Here is a 20877-nt window from a genome sequence, read left to right on the forward strand (position 1 = left end):
CATAGCCACCAAAATAAACATTAGATTCCAATGCAAACAATTCACCTGGTGAAGCTGCTGTAGCTTCCCTGAAGGACAATTGGAATACTCCATTTTATATAATATCTGTAATTAGATCAGGCCCTGATCGCACCAGTGTGCGTGTAGCTTTGAACAAGAGAGTTAATTTTACCATCTCACGTAAAGGAAATAACATTCTTATTAACGTCCATGCAAGCTATTCTGTTTAGCGATATCTCTATTACGCTGTTTACTGTTATTTCATGTGGAGTTTTGGTTAGGGAAATTTGACTTCCTCGTTTGCACATCGTCATACAAAACAATTTTCGCACCAAACAGTACAAAGATTTCATTCGTATACCTAGGAGCACTGTATATCCGGTGCTAGCAATCTATGCTTCCAACCGGCCCTTTTATTACTCCTAGGATCGTGGAATGCTGGCACTCCATTTATGGCCGAAGTTTATCTGTGGGTAACCCAAACTATTTTATTTTATTTAAAATATTTATTGCTGAACTGCTGGCTGTAGGATTATATTCTTAAATTATATTAAATTATATTACCTTGAGGTAATATCCCAAAACAGGGACAAAAAATGCCAAGGTATTCAGAAATATCCCTCAATAAAACAAATAAACCACTCATTTATTTTATTTGATTGTCTATACTTTCACTTCTTAATTAAAATTAAGAAAATCCCTTCCAAAGTACTGGAGCAAAATTTTAGTTCATTCTTTATTAAAATTTTATTTTTATTAATAGTAATATTTTAAGAACCAAATTTCTTATTATAATTCCATTACCATTTTAATTCCACCACTACTTATCAGTGGGTGTCACTGTTAAAAAAGGGAGCTTAGCACACTTCACAAATATTTTTAAAATATTTTATTATTTATTTTACTACATTACTTAATAATTAATGAAGCATTTTTTCAAATATTAGTTAATTTTTATTCATAGTTGTTATTTATATGCTTAACTATTATAATAATAATTGCCACTTCTGACTTATGTTTTATTTTAGACATGAGTTAGATTTTTTCCATGATTAGATTAGGTAAATCCGGCATGACATTAGTTGTCTAATTTCTGCTTTAAACCAAAGTTAGAAAATGGATAACCAAAAGAAGTAGTAACGTGATAAACAATTATATTATTGATAATGTAACAAATATCCTATAAAAATCGTCATGAATATTTTATGGTATATTTGTAAACAAACAATGTCAAATGCCTTTTATAATCCTACATTAACACTTTTGGAATAAGTTTAAGAATCACAAACATGAAATTTTGAGTTTCAAAACATTGAATTTAATTCTATTTCTTTTTATGGAGCAGCATTTTAAAAATAGTTGAGAAAATACCTGCCTAAATTTGATAGGCAAGTCACAACAGTTTATAATTTTATTTATTGGAACTGATTCTAAAAGTTAAGGTTTTAACGATTGCTAATGAATTTCTGGAACGTTTTATCTCAGATTAAAATTTCGCCAAAAATATTCAAGAATCTCGTAAAGAATATTTGGATGAATGAAAACGCACAAAAATTCCGAAATTCGGATGCATGGATGGAAATTACGCTTTAGTCCTAAATATTAATTGTATTTCTTTAGTATAGCAATGTATGCTTAGAAGCTTAGCTTTGGTCAATTTTAAATTTCTATTTATTTTGCAACTTATTTCAATATTTTATTTTTAAAAATTATTTTTATAATTATTATTTAATTTCTCTATTTTTTTTTTTTTTTTTTTTTTTTTGAAAATAACAGTTTAAAATATATTCCAAAAATAGCAAAATTATATTTATATTTCAAAAAAAAAAATATTTCTTCAAAAAAAATCGGGATTTTTCCCAATTGAAGAGAAACAACGAAAGAGAATGTCGACATTTTATAATAAATGTATCTTCTATATCTATAAAATGTTCTTTATCAAGCCGTACTGAGAGCACTTTGAAGAGTTCTTTTTCCTTTTTCTTTTTGATTTTTCTCTTTTTTTTTTTTTTTTTTTTGTTCGTTAGGGAAATCTGTTTTACTAGTGTAGCTTTAGATGTTGGTTCCGTCGATTCAGCTTTAAAGGGTACATTTTTTTATTTTGTTTTTTTTTTTTTTTTTTAATATTATTTCAACAAATGAACCCCGATACAATGGTGGTATAAAAGTATATTTCATTACTATTGTTGGTGCCTTGGAAGATGCATTAATAGGATCGTATGAAGGTGTGCGTAAATTAAAAAATCTGAAAATTGCAGGACATCATTAGTTTGGAGAAGAATACTTCTAAATACACTTACTAATTCAAGTTGAACGATGCAAGTTTAACCCACATGGTTTAAGTTAAAGTGCAAAAGCATTTCTATCACTTTGTCGTTAATATTTCTGCCATTGTTTCTATTGGAAACGAAGATCGCTGGCATAGGAGTGGGTATATTATAATGCTAACTGCTACATGATATAAATTGAATGTGATGAGAATATATAAATAAAGCAGTACAGGGAATTAACGGATCTGTGATGACAGGCAATTTTTAGTCGTATTAACTTATTTAGTTGCAAAAGTAAAACAATACATTGGTTATGTATCAATCGGCTGACTATTTGATTGCATGCCGGCATGGTTCCATAAGAATACATTTTCATAGTTATAAATCTGCATGGAATGGGAATTCTACAACAGTCTAAGACACTAGAAAAAGTTCTACTGAAAATTGCCTGTCAGCGCATTTAAAAAAAGTAGTTGACCAATATAATAATAAAATGCATCGAAAAACAAATAAAATTGGTCAGTCACCTGTGTCCATCCCATACAAGTTAGGAAGTGGCGGTGCGGTGTAGTTGTAGCTGCCTCCAATTCCTCTATTCCAATTTATACTCAGAAGCTATCTTCCAAGAGGCTCTGGAGGATGTGGAAATGGGAGTCAAAATTAACGGAGTGTGGATTAATAACATCCGCTACGCCGACGATAAGGTCTTGATTGCAGATAATATACACGATCTACAACAACTGCTCAACAAGGTAGGAAAACAGAGCAAAGCAATGAGTTTAAACATAAACAAACATAAAAAACCAATTGCGATAATTCCAGAAAAACACAATACGTTATTAAATTCCATTCTAACATTTTTAACTCAAGGGCCATAGAAAGAGTAGATCAATTTAAGTACTTGGGCATCTGGTTCTCCGAAGATTGGACATCAAACAAGGAAATTAAATGTCGCATCGAACAAGCTCGGCAGGTATTCCTGAAATTTCGAAAAGTACTTGTCTGTTTTGATTTTGACCTTAACCTTAGATTGAGATTCGTAAAGTGTTACGTGTGATTAATTAATTGATATTGAATGTCTAGTTTTGAAGCCAATTTTAATAATATCGCCTCTAAAAAAATCTGGAAACATTTAGCCAAAATAAAATGAAAACTAGCTTCCACTTCTCACGAAAGTATGAATATTCTGATTATTTCTACTGAAAATTTGCATCCTCACATTTATTATCCGTCCACTGGTACTGCAAATCAGTCTTGATCTTCAAGCACATCACAAGGGCAAAGGAAAAGCAAATGAAAAAAAAAAAAAATAAAAATACATATATATATGTAATAATGATACACTCCTAGGACATACGCACGTTATCATAACTTTAGAGCTAATCTTCATTCCATGAGGGATGGTGATGATAAAGCAAAAAATATCAGGAAAAGCTTACTCACTCTGTACAAGACTGGAAAGTTCTACCACTGCCACTGAAAGTACAAATTTAGAAGTTTATTGTGATCTCATAATATAGTATAGTGTTTAGTGTAGTATGTTATATATTTGGGCATAATTAATCACAAATATGAAGTTGATTACTCAGGTATTTCTTAAATTATAACGAGTTAAAAAAACTAAAGAACGGATGATAAATATACTACAATAATAATATAAATAAAAAAAATACTTATCAGTATTTCTATTCTTTTAATTTTTAGAAAATAAAAGTCATCTGGAAGAGAATTAGAATTGCCAATTTTATCTCCTATGTTAATGAAGAAGCATTTTAAATCAAATGTAATGATTTTAAAACAAAATACCATTACTTAGAACCTTTAATGTGTGATCAAAAATATCTTTAAAACTAAAATAGTAGTAAAAACAGTTCCTATAAAGGTGTCTTACATAGAATTGCAGCATAAAGTAAGCAATAACAAAATTGGCCCCAGCACTAAGTATGTACCTTTAAATAGCTATATATACATTTAGAATAAATTAGTTATCGAAAGTTAATTCATTGATGTTAAGCAAACTATAGTCGTAACCATTAAAATGTGGAACTTCTTTTAACATTAAATTTTATTCTGTTTCTGCTGTTATAAGTTAGGGTTTCCAGTCTGAATGATGCAAATATTTTCCACAACTCAAAAACTTTAAAGTAAATGCTAGAAAAATCTATACCTGAACTAAGTACAGGGTGGGGGCCAAACTTGGATCGCTTTCAAAATGGAAACAACCCTTTCTATAGGAGATAATTCAAAACTAATGTCGGTGTCTGAGCTCAATTTTTGTCAAAACATGATGGTATAGAAAAACCGCATATAGATATTCCAGCTACCGTTTAAGAGTTATGGGGTGTTTTTCAAAAATGTGTATTTCTGCCAAATTGTTAGGCCCCTTGCTGGAAAATGTTGTGTTTTAAGAAAAATACCTAAAGCAATCTTTTATTTGTAGAAATTTTATTTGTTTACATATATTTTTAAATTTTAGTAATTCCTTGTGTTCTGTCAACAGAAAATTTGATTTTTGTATGGGACACCGTGAAGGCATTTACCTATTGAAAAGAATTTAAAATTACCTTTCCAAATATATAGCACACTTGACATTTTTTTAAACAAAAAAAAAAAGATAGAAAATAAAAAATTCGCCCACTTCTAAATAGGTTTTGAACGACGGGGTGGCGCTGGTTGTAATGCAAAAAATTTTAGCTATGCACCTAACAAACGAAAATAATATTTGCAATGAGATGTGTGAATTCTGGCAACAATTTAAAAATATATCAATTCAACATCAACACATTATTTAAACTATATCTAATAACAATAAAATAAATAGCAAACTGAGACATGAGATTTTGACAGGCAGGTGTTCTGAAATGCAGATTGGTCAGTTTTGAACACTCTGCGGATTCATTAACTCGAAGTGGGGGTGACATAATTTCATAATTTTTTTGTAATTTAAAACAGTTCAAGCATGATATTATTTTACGGACAATTTAAAAATAAAACGTTTGTTCAAGATATCCTATAGGGATTAGATCCATAACCATGAGCATCGAGTCCGGAAAATTCTGACGGGCCAACGCTGTCCTGGTTAGTTAATCAATTATTCTTGAAATTAATGCAAAATTTTGTTGATAACTTCAGCTTTCAAAGGCGGTGCTGTTGTCTTACTGGAAAAATATATTTTCGAGTCCACTTATATATCATCATTGCGGGTGTACTAAAGTCAATTAGTTAAAAGGTTATGAACTTTTAAAATCTTTATTCTGAAGGGGACTGTAACAAAATATCAAAGCAGCTATATTTTGAAAGGTAATTTAAGTTCTCGGTTAATTGAAAATATACATTAAACTATACAAAAAAAAAAATTTTCTGTTGATAACTCCTTAATTTTTGTGTTTAAATTATTAATTTAAAGAAAACTATACTATACTTTTTGCCATATATTTTAAATCTCTGAATCTCTACGTAAAAAGGTGCTTGCAAATATTTCATGCAAATTTTCCATAGCCAAAAAGTTACAGCAATTTGTAAAAAATGCACATTTTTGAAACACACCCCGTAACTCCGAAACGGTAACAGATATTGATGTGCGGTTTTCACCATAATGTTTTTGATGAAAATTGAGCTCCAGACACCGATATTAGTTTTTGTCTATCTCCTATAGAAAAGGGTGTTTCCTTTTAAAAGCGTTCAACTTGACCCACCCTGTACAGGGTTGCTTCATTGTGGAACTTTGCTTTCTTTTAGAATAAAATGAATTTAGATCTTAATAAAAATCCTCCTCAACCATACATTTTTGTGCCATTATTTCCAAATTTTGGAAGGGAAGCTCAAGAAATGTGGTTGGATAAATTGAGATTAGTTATACCATTCCCGCGTAAAATGTTTTGTGCAATCTGACTAGTCTTCATTAGGCATTTTGCAAAGCGACTGAAAACAGATAGGCCCTATGTAAAGTATCCTTCTTTTGTTAAAAACGTTGGCGTTGTATAATATGCCTAGTCTTTTTGCATAATGCGACATATACATAAAATATACTAATATTCAATATTAAATTCATTTTTAATAAAAAAATGTATTAAATTGAGATATTATTGCTAATAAGTTTTTGTAACTTTTTAATAAAATTAGGTTCTACGTGAATCAATAATAATTATAGTTATTGATATAAAATTGGTTTTAATTAATAATAAATTAAAAATGTAATACATATTCTTAAAATTCTTTAAATTGATTAATAGATTGTGAGTGTAATATAAATAAATTATTACAACTAAACTTTAAATTTTTATAATATACGATTCAGCTTATACAGAACACTTCACTATCATAGTCAATATTTACTTATTAAAAATGACACCATATGTTTAATTAATGAAGCAATGACTTAATGACAGAATTAAATAAATAATAAATGTCAAGAATCATTATCCTTTCCTGACTCGGGCAGAGTAAAAAAACACTTCATAACATATTATTATTTTTTGTAATATTATTAGGTCTTAAGTAAATTTTAATATAATATTCAATTTTTAATTCCATTAAGCATGATAATTTGTTATAATCATTTGAATTAAATTATTTTAGTAAAATTAATGGTTATTCATTTGGCCACCTATCAAAATTTTATGTTTTAATACGAATAACCTGTGTTTAATTAAATATGAAACCAAACAGGTTTTTGCACCTGTTTGGTTAAAAAAATAAAAATCTGCCATTTATTATATCCATTTTGCGGATAAAAATTAAAACAAATTTTATTATTTTTGGAAGAATAAAGTAGTAATATTATCATACATAACTTATGAAGGAATGAATTTTTTGAAGCTTATTTGTCGTTTGATGGGTATAACGACTAATTTTTATGTAATTAATGTATTTAAAAAAAAGTATAATACATTTAATGCCCGCTAATTTTAAAATTTATTTATTAATAATGCAAACTATTTTTTTTGTTAAAATTAGAGGTAGTTGGCACGCTACAAATACAGGGTGGCGCACCTCATTCGCCTCGGTTGATTATACGAAAACAGAAAGTAGAAACTAATAAGAAAATAATTTTTTATGGGTATATGTAGAGAGGCAATGTGCATAATTTTAAAATTATTTTCAAATGCACAGGGTGTGTCAGAACTAAGATCCATACCAAAGATATATCTTTTCTTATGGAACACCTGGTATTTTATTTCATTTTTGAATTCTTGAGAATAAAATAAGGCCTTTATTATAAGGGTATGTTTAAATGCTTTGGTTTTGAGACATTTAAAGATATTTAAATATTCATGCGATAATAAAAAAGTTTGTCATCACCCTGTACATTACTTTTCAGAGTTAATTCTAGTGCTGATTTTGAAGCCAGGAAAATAAACTTTACTAAAAAAAAATATTGCTTTCTTAAATTTATACAGGGGTATCAAAAATTGCTGGTCTATTTTAAATATTTATTTTACATAAAAACTTTGTTATTTCAAATACAGGGTGTTTAGAAAGAAGAAAAAACATAACTTTGGTATGGATCTTAGATCTGACACTCCCTGTACATTTCAAAATAATTTTAAATTATGCACATTGCCTTCTCACATGTAATAAACAAACCCATAAAATATTTTGTTTCTACATCTTTCCGTTTTCGTATAATCAACCGAGGCGAATGAGGTGCACCACCCTGTATATTAAATTATTATATTATAAAGCGTTTGATTTAAAGCATACATTTTTTAAAATCATGGTAAGCCTAAAATAGTTTTTATTATTACTACAACTTTTGATTTTTAAATAGCACCCTCGGTATATTTTTACTTTATTCGATAGGAAATGACACTTTGAATCTCCCTTTGAATAGAATGACAATATATAGAGGTATGTAGATATATGTGAAATTTTTACATTTTTGCTTAAAAAAATCGTGTTTTAAATTTCAATCTAGAGTGCGATGGCTGTGTTAAAAACACTAATTTTTAATCCAGGAGCCTTGAAAAAATAGATTTGATCTTTTAGTGTTTTTCTTGTCTTGTCCTGACCTGTTAAAAGATGCCCAAATAACTTTTTTAATCATATTTCATTTTTTTCAACTAAATCAACGTGGCTCATTAGCATATTTGGAAAATGCATATTTTACGAATAATTTATTGGTACCATACACTTGGTATTTCGAGTCAAATTATCGTTATGAACAGCATGTTACAATTTCAAATAAACCATATGCGAAAATAACAAAAGTTGACATATAATATTTCATTCCAAGGAGTGTTTAGGCAAAATGAGGAATAAAGCAAAAAAAATACTGAAGGTGTCATTTGAAAAGGTTTTTTCGTGTCATTTGGAAGTCAAAAGTTGTAATTATTTTTGGTCAAACAGGAAGTGACCGTAAATAATTCAATACGCTAATCAATCCTAATTTGTGTCATATACTAATATACAAAATCTCGTTTTTTTGTCTGAAAAAATAAAAAAGTTATAGGTGTGAAATACTTTTGAGACGCACCCGGTATAATACTGGGTTTAATTATATTATACCATCCTGGACACTTCATCTGCGTTGTCTCTATTTTAATGCATGCGACAGAGATAAATATAAATGACCGGTTGATAGACAGAGAGACAAAATAAAAAGCGGCACAAAGTATTGTCGGTTTTTACGTGTGTAGACAAAAATAAACTATTTTAAAAACTTTCATAGATACTACTGAAATGATGATAATATATCTAAGCTAAATATAATCTATTAGTGCGGTAGTAAAATGAGTAACTAATTTTCAAAAACAAAGTTCCAACCGTAGATGCAACATCTTTCGTAAAAATTTTGATGCAAAATCCGTCAATACCGCATAGAAGAAATATATCAACCCAACTTTAATCTCTTTTTAATACATTTTATTTTTCATTAAGTTGTCTACATCACCGTCTTACACGTTAAAATCCAGACCGCGCAGTTTTAATGACCAGATCCGTATATCTGTTGGTTCAAAAAACCTCTCTCCATATCTAAAAATAACTCATCAATTGTCAAGTCGTCACACTGAAACCGAAAGTGCTAATAGCAAAAAATAGTTTCAAGTCTATCATCACAAAAGTATTTTTCTTTTATTTGTTTAACTAAAAATTCTTTTTTTTTTCGTTTGAGTAGCGATTGAACTTGGAATAAAATTATAATAAATTAAGGATTTGCTTTGAATTATGTAATAAACCGCAAGAAGATTTTTGCGATATTTTCCGAAAACAAATCAAACATATTCGAATATTTAAATAATTAAGTAAACAGGTGTTAGCAGATCATTAAGATTATTATTAATTTAATGAATAAGGTAGTGAAGACGACTAATAAGAAATCGGATTAAACATTTGTATAACGTAATGAAAACAGCATGCTTAATTAATGCTTTTAATCTCTTTTCAATATATCAGACTATTAAATAGAGTTTGAATAAAGTTGTTTTTTTAAGTATGCTTTTATTTGAACTATTAGCATATCAAGTCATAAAGATGACAATCATTACAATAAAACTCTCATATTACCTGTAGAAGAATTCGAAATGTCATATTAAATTACAGTAACTATAAAGAAACAATGGACATAAGAATTTTATTTAGATCATAAATTTTATAGATGTTATTTAATGATATTATTGTACTCCTCTAATAGATCACGATTTATTACAAAAATTCACATAAAATTATTTTTTCTTATGCTAAAAGAGTACTGGTAAATGAGAATGGTACGGTCCTTGCAATATTTCAAGGAATATCATCTTATCAGTTCAAAATTAAAATTGATATAAAAATGTTTGTTTCAGGTTGTTATTACATTCTTCTTGGTTACGTTAGGTTCAAGTCAAAAGAAAAGCGACGAAGATAGCCCTTACGAATTTGGATTTACTATTGATGGAGAACAGCATAGGCATGAGAAGAAAGGTATTTTTATTACTGGGATAAGTTAATGTACAGTGTATCCAATTATTATTTTTGTTAGAATTATTTAGTGTCATGACATTTTTTATCATGATTTCTATTTTTTTTCTCTAGTTTCTTAGTTACTTTTCTTTCTACCTTGTTATTAGTTTTAATATTTGTTACTAGTTTTAATATTCTTAAAGAACTATTTTTGAATCACAAAACATCCTTCTTTACAACATTTTCCTTAATGATAATAACAAAATTTTAATGATAAAAAAATGATCGCAAAATTTAACTTTAATTTCCTTAATGGAAATAAAAGTTAAATTTTGCGAACAGTTATCAGAGGCGCTACCAATCAGTATAGTATCAATGGTTGACGTACGGGGTCGCCCTTGTTTCTTAATTGAACATTAGTTCACAAATATTAATTTGGTTTTAAAATTTGTCAATATTTTTATTCCGTCGTATTTTCTGAATATTCGGTATGAAATTTTGACTATTTTTTTTTAATTATTATTATATTTATATTTTTTTATCAAGTAGGCCATTAAAATACTTATGATATTTTTAATTCCTATTTAAATTACAATGGTCTGTTTTGATTGAGAACTCAATCTGCAAAGAAATGTAGCCTTCCTAATCTGGTTGTGAATTATTTTTTAGTTTTTCAAATCCCCGAAAATTAGATACATTTCTTTTTCTAAAATTCTAATTTAATCAAAAAAGGAATGTAATGTAATGTAATTTAATCAATTCCGTTTATTTTTATGGTATATCTATTTCGTTACAACAAAAACTATATCAGTAATATTATAAAAAATAATTATGGGCTGAATATTAATTTACGATTTTAGTGCCGGAACAAGCTGAAGAGCGCGCTCTTTTTCTCTCATTTAATGACATGTAACATGCAAGTCAAAGTTATAAAGGGGACTGTTTCAAATTTACCAACTTGACAGTTGTCACATGAGATCTGTCAAAATAATGTTCTGTTATTTCACATGCTGAATTGAAACGTTTTTTCGATAATACCACTTTTTTCAATTTGATGCAAACTTTTAAGAACATATACCGGGTGCGTCTCAAAAGTACCAACGTTACAACCCCTATAACTTTACTATTTTTTTCAGATAAAAAAAACGAGATTTGGTATGTTAGTATATGACATAAATTAGGATTAATTGACGTATTCAATTGTTTTTGGTCGCTTCCTGTTTCACCAGAAACGACTATAACTTTTGATTTTTAAATGCCACCCTCGGCATTTTTTTACTTTATTCGATAGAAAATAACATTCTGAATAGAATGACATATCATATGTCAACTTTTAACATTTTCGTTTAAGAAAAAATTGTATTTTAAATTTCAATCTAGAGTGCCATGGCTATGTTAAAAACATTAATTCTTAATCAAGGAGCCTTGGAAAAATAGATTTGATCGTCTAATGTTTTAAGTGTCTTATCTGGGCCGGTTAAAAAATTCTCAAATCGTATTTTTAATCATAACTCATTTTTTTCAAATGGAATGAGGGTGGCTCATTAGCATATTTGGAAAAAGCATTTTTTACGAATAATTTGATACCACACACTTGGTATTTCGAGTCTACTTTTCGTTACGAACCGCAAGTTATAATTTCAAATAAACTATATGCGAAATTGTCAAAAGTTGACATATGATATGTCATTCTATTCAGAGTGTTATTTTCTATCGAATAAAGTAAGAAAATACCGAGGGTGCCTTTTAAAAATCAAAAGTTGTTGTCATTTCCGGTGAAACAGGAAGTGATCGAAAACAATTGAATACTTCAATCAATTTTAATTTATGTCGTATACTAACATACCAAATTTCGTTTTTTTAACTGAAAAATTAAAAATGTTATAGGGGTGAGCCACTTTGAGACGCACCTGGTATATTAACATAGTTGCATAGTCAACTTAACTGGTATACTCTCATTATTGTTAGTAAATAAAAAAGAAAATGTTGTTTTTCACAAACTATAGACGAATGATAATTAAGGTTTTTAACAACAATATACAGGGTGAATCTTAAATAAAAAATAAAAAATCTTAAATAAACATATTTTCTCTTTACCGTTTTTAAATAAATCCAAAATACCCGAGTTATTTTACTTTGAAAATTTCTAAAAAAATTTTGAGAAACACTCTAATGCGTTCATGTGTAGATCTTTTCTGGGTTTTCTTTTTGTAAATTTAATCTACTACCTACGTTGTGGCTTTGACGGCGTTTTTTTCGATCATACATGGTATAAAATTAATTTTGCTTTTTGTCTTACACCAAACAAAGAAGAAGAAAACCTCAATCATGCTGTTCATTAATCAAAAAAATCAGCAATTGTTATTAATTGTCTTATAAGACCAGGTCACACTTATACCGTGGCGTAAAAACATTTTCCCGATCAAGTTTTCCGAGCACGCAGACCAAAACCCATTGTGGCCCCTTTTCCCGTTTAAAAAGGAAAACATCGAAATCTTTTCAGGCCGCTCCACGAACAAAGGCATTAAAAAATCAATATTAACTCAATGCAGAAAGGCCGGCTGCCGATGACTGCGGAACGCGGTATAAAAGCGCCACGTAAAGTGATTGTTCCATTTGGAAAATATCATAAAAGGCTTTCTTTGTCGCTCTTTTTAATATTTCCCTTCTCGATCTGTTCGGGTTCAGTAGGTTATTTGTGTCGGGCATAATAGCGGGTTGAATACGCTTTCGACGTTGTGCTTTTGATACAGTTATTTTGCGGTTTTTTTGTATCATTTTTGTGGCAGATTATAATATAATATTTGTTAGAAAAAAATACTATACCTACACTAATAATTTTGTTAGTTTATGATGTTTTTTGTGGGTCTCTATTATTTTTGTTGAAAATTAATAAAGACTGTAGGAGAAAATATTGATTTTGATTTTGTTTCTGTTTATTTAGGCATTATTTATACTACATACATAACTTACTCGCTGACGAGTATTTGACATTTGACACGCATCAGAAGATAGTCACGCAAGGCGTTTTCTTTCATGAGCTTTTTCTGTGACTGAAAACCCGATACGTGATGTTATCTGCCTACCGCACTCCGGACATTCAAAATCTCATTGCTTTGTTGCCTCTTTGCCTTTTGGTTGTCGCTGTTAACTGAGTTTACAATACCTATCCATGGAGTTCTATTGTGAGCTGTTTCTTCCCACACATTCTGCATATTAATCCCCTTTATGTTTCGTGTAAAATGTCTTGTTTTTCTTTTGAGTTGTCCACCCGACCTCCTCTTACCGTCTACAAGCTCACCGTAGCAAAAGATTTTGGTATGCGGTTTTCTTGCATTCAGCATACGTGACCAGCCCATCATAAGTGGGATTTGTAAACCAATACTCCTCGCAGTTAGCTTTTGGACCGATACGTTTGAGATAAGGACCGATACGTTTGAGACATGATGGAACCATCGGATTCTTAAGAGTTGTCTAAGATATCTCTGTTGCAACTTGTTTAATGCGTTCATGTGTCGGCGGTATGGCACCCAGGTTTCGCTTCCATATAACATGATGGGGATTATATCATCTCCACCAGGTATTATTTATATACTCTTGAAGAGAGAATATAAATGTATGATATAGCCTCCCTACCATATTTAGATAATCTCTTTGCAGTTGGGCACATTATTATCCCTGATAATTTTCTAATATCATGGTCCCATCTCAGGTCTGGTCTTCTTCTAGGTCTCTTAATTCCTCGTTGGTACCATACAGTAATGGTCCATTTGTTGTCCATTCTACTTGCCAAATGTCCTGCCCATTGTCACTTGTGGAATTTGATTCTGTGGATGACATCTATTACCTGGCTCTTTTGTCGTATCCACTCTATTCTTTTACGGTCTTTTTGGTTATTCTTAGCATATTTAGTTCCACTCAGCGTTGTGCGACCTGTAGTTTCCTTATAATGTTCGTTTTAAGTGTCCAGGTTTCGCATGCATAGATCATGAATATAATATAATATCAATGAATATTATAATTCGCATCAATGAATATAATATAATGGGACGGACATATACCTCCTAAAATTTCAATCATTTTTGTTGGTTAGGTAAATTTGTTTATGAGTAAAAATCCATTAATAAGCTAGATCCCTTCTATGAAAACTTAAAAGTTTACGTTAATCCCCAATTCAAGTAGCATAAAGTATTATTCAAGCATATCGGTTTAGAATTTACCACTATTTGTCAAAAAAAAATGTCAATTGAGAATCATTTTTCGTCTCAAAAGTATTTATCAATTCTATAGGTTTATACCTATAAGGAATTTCATCAATCGTTAAGTCCAAGCCAACTTGACGCCGTTTTTTATCATATGGTATATTCAGGGTTTAATCTATATATGCAATACGATATATTCGCGTAGTATTGACTATAAGTGACATTTGGGATTGATATTTTAATAATTATAACAGTTTCAAATGGAGAAAATGATGAAAACCGGAGTTAAAGGTTGCATTAAAGTTCAGCTGGAATAATTATTATATCTTAATTTATTTAGTATTTTAAAAACAGCTTTTATAAATTTATTAGATATAAAGTGTTGTTATTGTACTAGGGTATAAAAATGTGCCATATTTTCCATTTTTTTTCTAATAAAACACAATATTAGAAACACTATAATAAATATCTGTTAATAAAGAGTGATACTATAGCATGACTTAATTTTATAAAGCCTAGTACAGATCCAGACTAACGCTTCATACAGAACTTCGCAATTAGTGGAATAAATTAGTGATTTCAATTAGTGTAAAAGTTTGTTCCTTTAATTTCAATGTCAGCATTCAGAACGTCAAAATTAGTGGTAGACGTTTTCAATTAATAGAAAAAATTATCAAACTTTTAACTTTTCCACTAATTATACTTCAAAATTTGCAAGAGAAATATAATTTTCGAATTCGACTATTTTCCGTCAAGAAAAATTGTGGTTAGAAATCAAAAGTTGATTGTTTTATAAGCTAAATATTAGGCTTTCTCTATGGATACAACTATATAATATACAACGATTATCACGTATGGCGCAGTTGCCTGGTGGCATAAAGCCAACCAGACAACGGCAAAGAATAAACTGTCAAAATTACAACGACAAGCATGCTTAGCGGTGACTGGTGCCTTTCATTCTACGCCGTCAAAAGCCATGGAAACCCTACTCGACTTACCTCCTCTTTAAATTCTTTTGGAGAGAGAGGCGAGATGGGCTACATATAGGTTTCTAAATATGGCACGAGAGAGCCAAGGAACAATCATGTTCATACAAAACCGACTAGTAGACGAACTACAATCAGATGAGATTCTGGGAATGGTCTCGGATCTCACACCACCAATCCAACTCTGGATGCGCACCTACAACGTCCTGTTTCCGAATAGGGACGAATGGGATAAGCCGAGAAACGGCTTATTACTTGCGGAAATGTGTTGGCACACGGACGGATCCAAAAACGATAAAGGATCTGGCGCAGGAATTTACTGCAGCAGTCCAAAGACTGAGATCTACCACAGTCTTGGAAAACACACCACAATTTTCCAAGCTGAGCTATATGCGGTTGAAACCTGCGTGCAACTGCTGGTAGAATAGCAATACACCGGGAAAACAATAAGCATATTTTCGGATAGTCAAGCCGCGTTGAAAGCACTTGAGGCAACGAAAAGCACGCCCAGGGCGATTCTTCATTGTAAGAAACTACTCAATATATTAGAAGATGGAAACGAAGCGTCGCTAATATGGATACCGGGACATGTCGGCCTAGAGGGAAATGAACGTGCTGATTCCCTCGCCAGAACTGGTGCAGGCTCGCCATTCGTGGGCCCAGAAGCGACACACTTAGTGTACCAAATAATCTCGCAAGAGACAGGCTCTGTGAATGGGTTAGGAGCGAGACGCTTCGGGACTGGTATGACATTCCCGGAATGGAAAATGTCAAGACAATCCTAGCAGGGCCATCCAAACGTAGAACAGGTGAACTCCTAAAGGCTGGTAGGAACGGAGCGCGTACGCTTACTGCAGTATACAAGGGCCCCTGCCGGCTGAGATCACACCTACAGAGGATGGGACTGGTGGAAGATGCCGAATGCCGACTCTGTATGGAAGGTGACGAAACAATGAAGCACGTATGTGTACCTGTCCCGCTGGGGGCAGGACCAGGTTTGAGATGTTTAGCAAACCCACGCTAGACCTATCAGACCTAGAAGACATATCACCCTCGGACATAGCGGCCTATGTTAAAAGGCTGGGTCTTGAGGGTGAACTTTAATGCTCTTTTCCTATTAAAGAGCTTGTATAAACTGAACCACAATAGGCCCTCGCGGCCTCAGTGGAGGGTTCCACCTGGGATCCACTCTTAGTAAAATACAAAATACAATGGATACAACTACCGACTAACGCAAGCTGTTGCCAGGATGTTCTATTAACTTTAAATGTGTTTTTTAAACATTGTGAATGATCGTATACTAAAAAGTATAAAGTGTAAAGCTTCATTCAGAACTTCGAAAACAGTGGAATAAATTAGTAGTTTCAATTAGCCGTAGAAGTTAGGTTAATTTTAATGTAAGCATTCAGAACATCATAATTAGTGGTAGTAATTTTCAATTAGTGAAAAAAGGTAACAATCTTTTGACTTTTCCACTAATTATACTTCAAAATTTGCGAGAAATGTCATTTTGGCCTTTGATTATCAGCCGTCAAGAAAAATTTTGGTTAGAAATCAAAAGTTAATAATTGTTTTATAAGCTAAATATTATGCTTTCTCTATGGATACAACAGTTTTTTAGACATTGTCAATGATTGTAAACTAAAAAGTATAAAGTGTAATTAAAACCACTAATTTATTCCACTAACTGAGAGGTTCTGAATGAAGTTTTACAATTAAACATGCATATAAAAGTCGTTTAGAAACATGCTTATATACCCGCAAACAAGAATCTTATAACCCAGACAAAATTGCAAACTAGTAATATAAAATGCTTTCCAAAATAAGAGCTCATGTGAGAAATTATTAATAAGGTAAATAAGGAGGTTTTCAAACAAATGTTATTTTTTGTTTGCAAGCAAATTAGTCAAAACAGTAGTTTTCGGGCAAATTTATGGACGTAGGTCTAACAAGCTTAATGACTATGGCTTAAGGACTGTCAACTAGGTTTAATGAAAAAAAAATATTTGAAAATGCTCACTAAATGTGAAAAACTATTGCAAAATAGGATCTTTAGTATTCAAAGTACGGTTTTTTCATTTCAAAGTGCAAATTCTTGTATTCCTTTTTAACTTGCAAATTACAAAGTCTGTGTTCTAAGTAATGACTTATTAATATTCCACACAAATCTCCACTTTCAAAAACAATATTTAAAGTCCCCAACTGCTTAAATAACATGAAAAAATCTTTTGTTTCAGATGAAAAAGGAATTATTCAGGGCGAATTCGGATTTATAACCGCTGATGGAATCTATCACGTGACAGTGTACGCCACAGATGAGAATGGAAATTTCAAAATTTTAAGCATGAGGAATCTACGAATTAGTGCATGCTTATTTAAAAATAAGAACTAATCATCAATAATAAAAGATCGAAAAAATTTAAAAATTATGTTCAAAAGTTAATGATAATGTATATGTATGCCCTAGTAAAACTAAAAAAACTAGACCAAACCATACTTATTCGTGTTTCTTAAAATTGTAAAACTACCATTACAAAGTCTTCTAATGGACCTTGTGTCAAATGAGATGAATTAACCTGTTGTGATTTCCTATGTGTATGGATGTAGTAGTGGCCAGATCTCTGCATTTGCTGCTTGTCAGTGTGTTGGCTCCATGAGGAGGCCACAATGAAAGCATTCATTGACTGATGCCACAGGTCGACTGCTGCATGTTTAAGAGAACACGAATATGTGGTTTGGTCTGGCGGATTTTTAATAGAGACATACCCATTATCATTAACTTTGAGCATATTTTAGGGCCTCGATCTTTGTATTGATGATCCAGTTCTTCGATTTTTAAGCTGCTTGCGATGCCGCTAATTCATGGAATTTGAGAATTCATTACTCATGCTGTCTGTGTTCATTCCAGCTTCGCTTTCATCTGAAACAAGATTTTTCATGTTATTAAACAGTGAAAACTTAAATATTGTTTTTGAGAGAAGATGAAGGAGATGAATATATAGTCATTACTTAGAATTTACAACTTTTGTTACAAAAGAGGTACGCAAAATGAAAAAGAACAATACTAAAAGATCCTGACACATGCATTTAGTGAGCATTTTCAAATATTTTTTTCATTAAACACCAGCAGTCATTAAGCTGTTATCGATCCCCTTGAAGCTACTGTTTTGCTATTTGCTGCAAGCTGCTTTGATTGAAAACTGTGTGGGCTACTCACATGGCTGCTGTTGAAGCACACTGGTTGCAATTTTGTCTGGAGCCTGGGTGCTTGTTGCACAGTGCCTGCTGTTTCTGCTGCATGTTTGGTATGGAAACTTCATTCAGGGAATCTCAGTTGAATGGAGAAACCAGTGGTTTTATTACACTTGCTACTGTACAATCATTGACAATGTCTAAAAAACTGTTGTATCTTGGCATAAAACAATTATTAACTTTTGATTTCTAACAAGAGGTACGACGGCTGATGTCAGGCCAACTGCAAATTTGGTATATTGTGAGTCGGGTGACCGCACCGCTGGTGGTACCGCAGTATGTGTTTGCGGATGCTTACGTGGAACCTTCTGCGGCTGGTGGGCCCATTCACTGTTTTTCGAGAAGTTCTGAATGAGCTTTGCTATGCTGCACGGTATGCGATCATTCTGTGTTTAAGAGCATATTTGGTTAATGGGCCCGTCTGGCAGCGCTTTAGATTGGTCGGCCAGTTGTCCATTGACGCTGATTTTGGAAGTGGATCCCAGTGAACCTGAAGACGCAGTACCGGACTAGAGCTGTAGGAAAGGCATTAAAGACCCCGGCTGCTGTATGAGCAGAAGAATGATAACTGCAGACCTGATAGTGCGATGAGTTTTGCTTAGGCGCAGCCTGGTCACCCCCAGCGGGTTTTGACTACATGCGTGTGTTTCGTCTCCAGAGGCATTCGGCATCTTCCAAACAGGCTCGTGGCGAGACAGCCTCTTGCGGCCAGGCGGCTGCGCTCCTCCGGCTGCTGGGAGTGCTACGGATGGCCTGCTGGGGTGACATTTTCCCATTCGGAGGTAAACTGCGAAACTGAGGTATTGTTGCACTAAGTGTCAATAAACTCTGAACCTGGCTGTTTGAGGGATTGCTTCCCTCTGGTTAAAACATCCCGGCATCCCATTGGCACCTGCGTTCCGTATGACAGTTTCTGATAATCTTCCTGGGCATAACTCAAATGCTGACATTCTTGTGCTTATTGTTCGGTGTGCTGACTACGCCGGCAGTTGCACTGATTTCAACCACTGCTCGGCTTGGAGAAGTGATTGTTTTCAGACGTGGTAGATCTCTTGGACTAACACTTCACTGCTTCTTTTTGTAACGCATTTCCGCGAAATGGCAGAACAACCGACATCCCCATTAGTCCCCTGTTCGGAAGCAGATTACTCCAGTGCGTCGGACTGAATGACGGTAATGAGATCGAGACCATTGATAACCGGACTATACTACTAGTCGGTTTTGTAACATGATTGTTCGCAACCATTAACCTGTTAGAAACCCATCTCTATCTCAAAAGAAATTTAAGAAGATCGGCAGAATGACTTTGACTGGCATGCGCTTTCAATCGCTAAGCGCTCTTTGTCGTTGACATTGATAACGGTTGGCTTGCTCTTTGTTTCTTTATACGTAATGGGCCGGCCTGGTTGTATCGCCAGAAAGCTAACTCAACATAAACATATCGGCACGATTTCTAACACAGGCGGAAAATGGTCGAGCCGAAATTGCTTGCAGAGGCACGGTATGACAGTGGAAAGTTAAAGAGAGACTGCAGTAGTGAAACGTCTGCACGGCGTTAAACGACATTAGTAAAAGGAACAAACTTTGCATAATTGAAATCGCGGTATTCCGCTGGCGAAGTTCTGTATGAAACGCCAGTCTGCACAGGCTTTATAAGAGCAAGTCGTACTTATAGTATCTTCTTGTCAGATATTTGTGGTGTTTCTAATGATGGTGACCAAACTGGCACATTTACCCTAGTCGCTTTTTATATCTGATAATTGCCAAAGCTGTTTTTAAAGCTGCTAAGAAAATTGGGCCTATAACAACCATTCCAGCTGGTATGCAACAGCACAACTTTCGGTTTTCATCCATTTGGCTTGTTTTGTAAAATATCGTCCCAAATATCGCCTACGCAGTATAAACATTGCATATATAGGTAAACCTGAGCTCCTTACTACCATATGATAAAAAAACGGCGTCAGGGTGGCTTGAACAACATTGATGAAATTCCTTAGTACAAACCTGCAGAAATTGATAAATACTGAGCGAAAAAATATTCTCAGTGGCTGCGACAAACGAATGTTGAAATTAAACCGGCTTAATAACGGAAATATTTTTGCTCTGCACGGAAACCAGAGATAACGCTCAAGCACAGATTTTCATGAGAATACGACAATGATTTTTTTTCGCAAACTCATTGCAACAGCTAAGCGAATTGGCCAAGTACCCCGTAATATTCATTGATGCGGAGTATAAATTCTTTGATATATTACTATTCATAGATCTGCTCTGCAATGAATAATC

The 20877-nt window shown here is 32.5% G+C and overlaps 1 protein-coding gene across 1 annotated transcript; it reads left to right on the top strand.

The window, feature by feature from the left end:
- The first annotated feature begins 3793 nt into the window (after nucleotides 1-3793).
- On the top strand, nucleotides 3794-17731 carry LOC115890786 (protein lethal(3)malignant blood neoplasm 1-like). The gene is made up of 3 exons (XM_030911122.1): nucleotides 3794-3859; nucleotides 10055-10172; nucleotides 17577-17731. Exons 1-3 carry the CDS (start codon nucleotides 3842-3844, stop codon nucleotides 17729-17731), a joined length of 291 nt encoding a protein of 96 aa, XP_030766982.1. The 5' UTR covers nucleotides 3794-3841.
- The last annotated feature ends 3146 nt before the right edge of the window (nucleotides 17732-20877 follow it).

This window comes from Sitophilus oryzae, unplaced genomic scaffold (assembly GCF_002938485.1).
Source record: "Sitophilus oryzae breed Bouriz unplaced genomic scaffold, Soryzae_2.0 scaffold_918_pilon_pilon, whole genome shotgun sequence".
Lineage (NCBI taxonomy): Eukaryota > Metazoa > Arthropoda > Insecta > Coleoptera > Curculionidae > Sitophilus > Sitophilus oryzae.

Bases quoted from the DNA above. Each gene is read 5' to 3' on its own strand.
- LOC115890786 (XM_030911122.1), top strand. The intron at 10,173-17,576 runs GTATTTTTATTA...CTTTTGTTTCAG, and splicing joins GCATAGGCATGAGAAGAAAG to ATGAAAAAGGAATTATTCAG.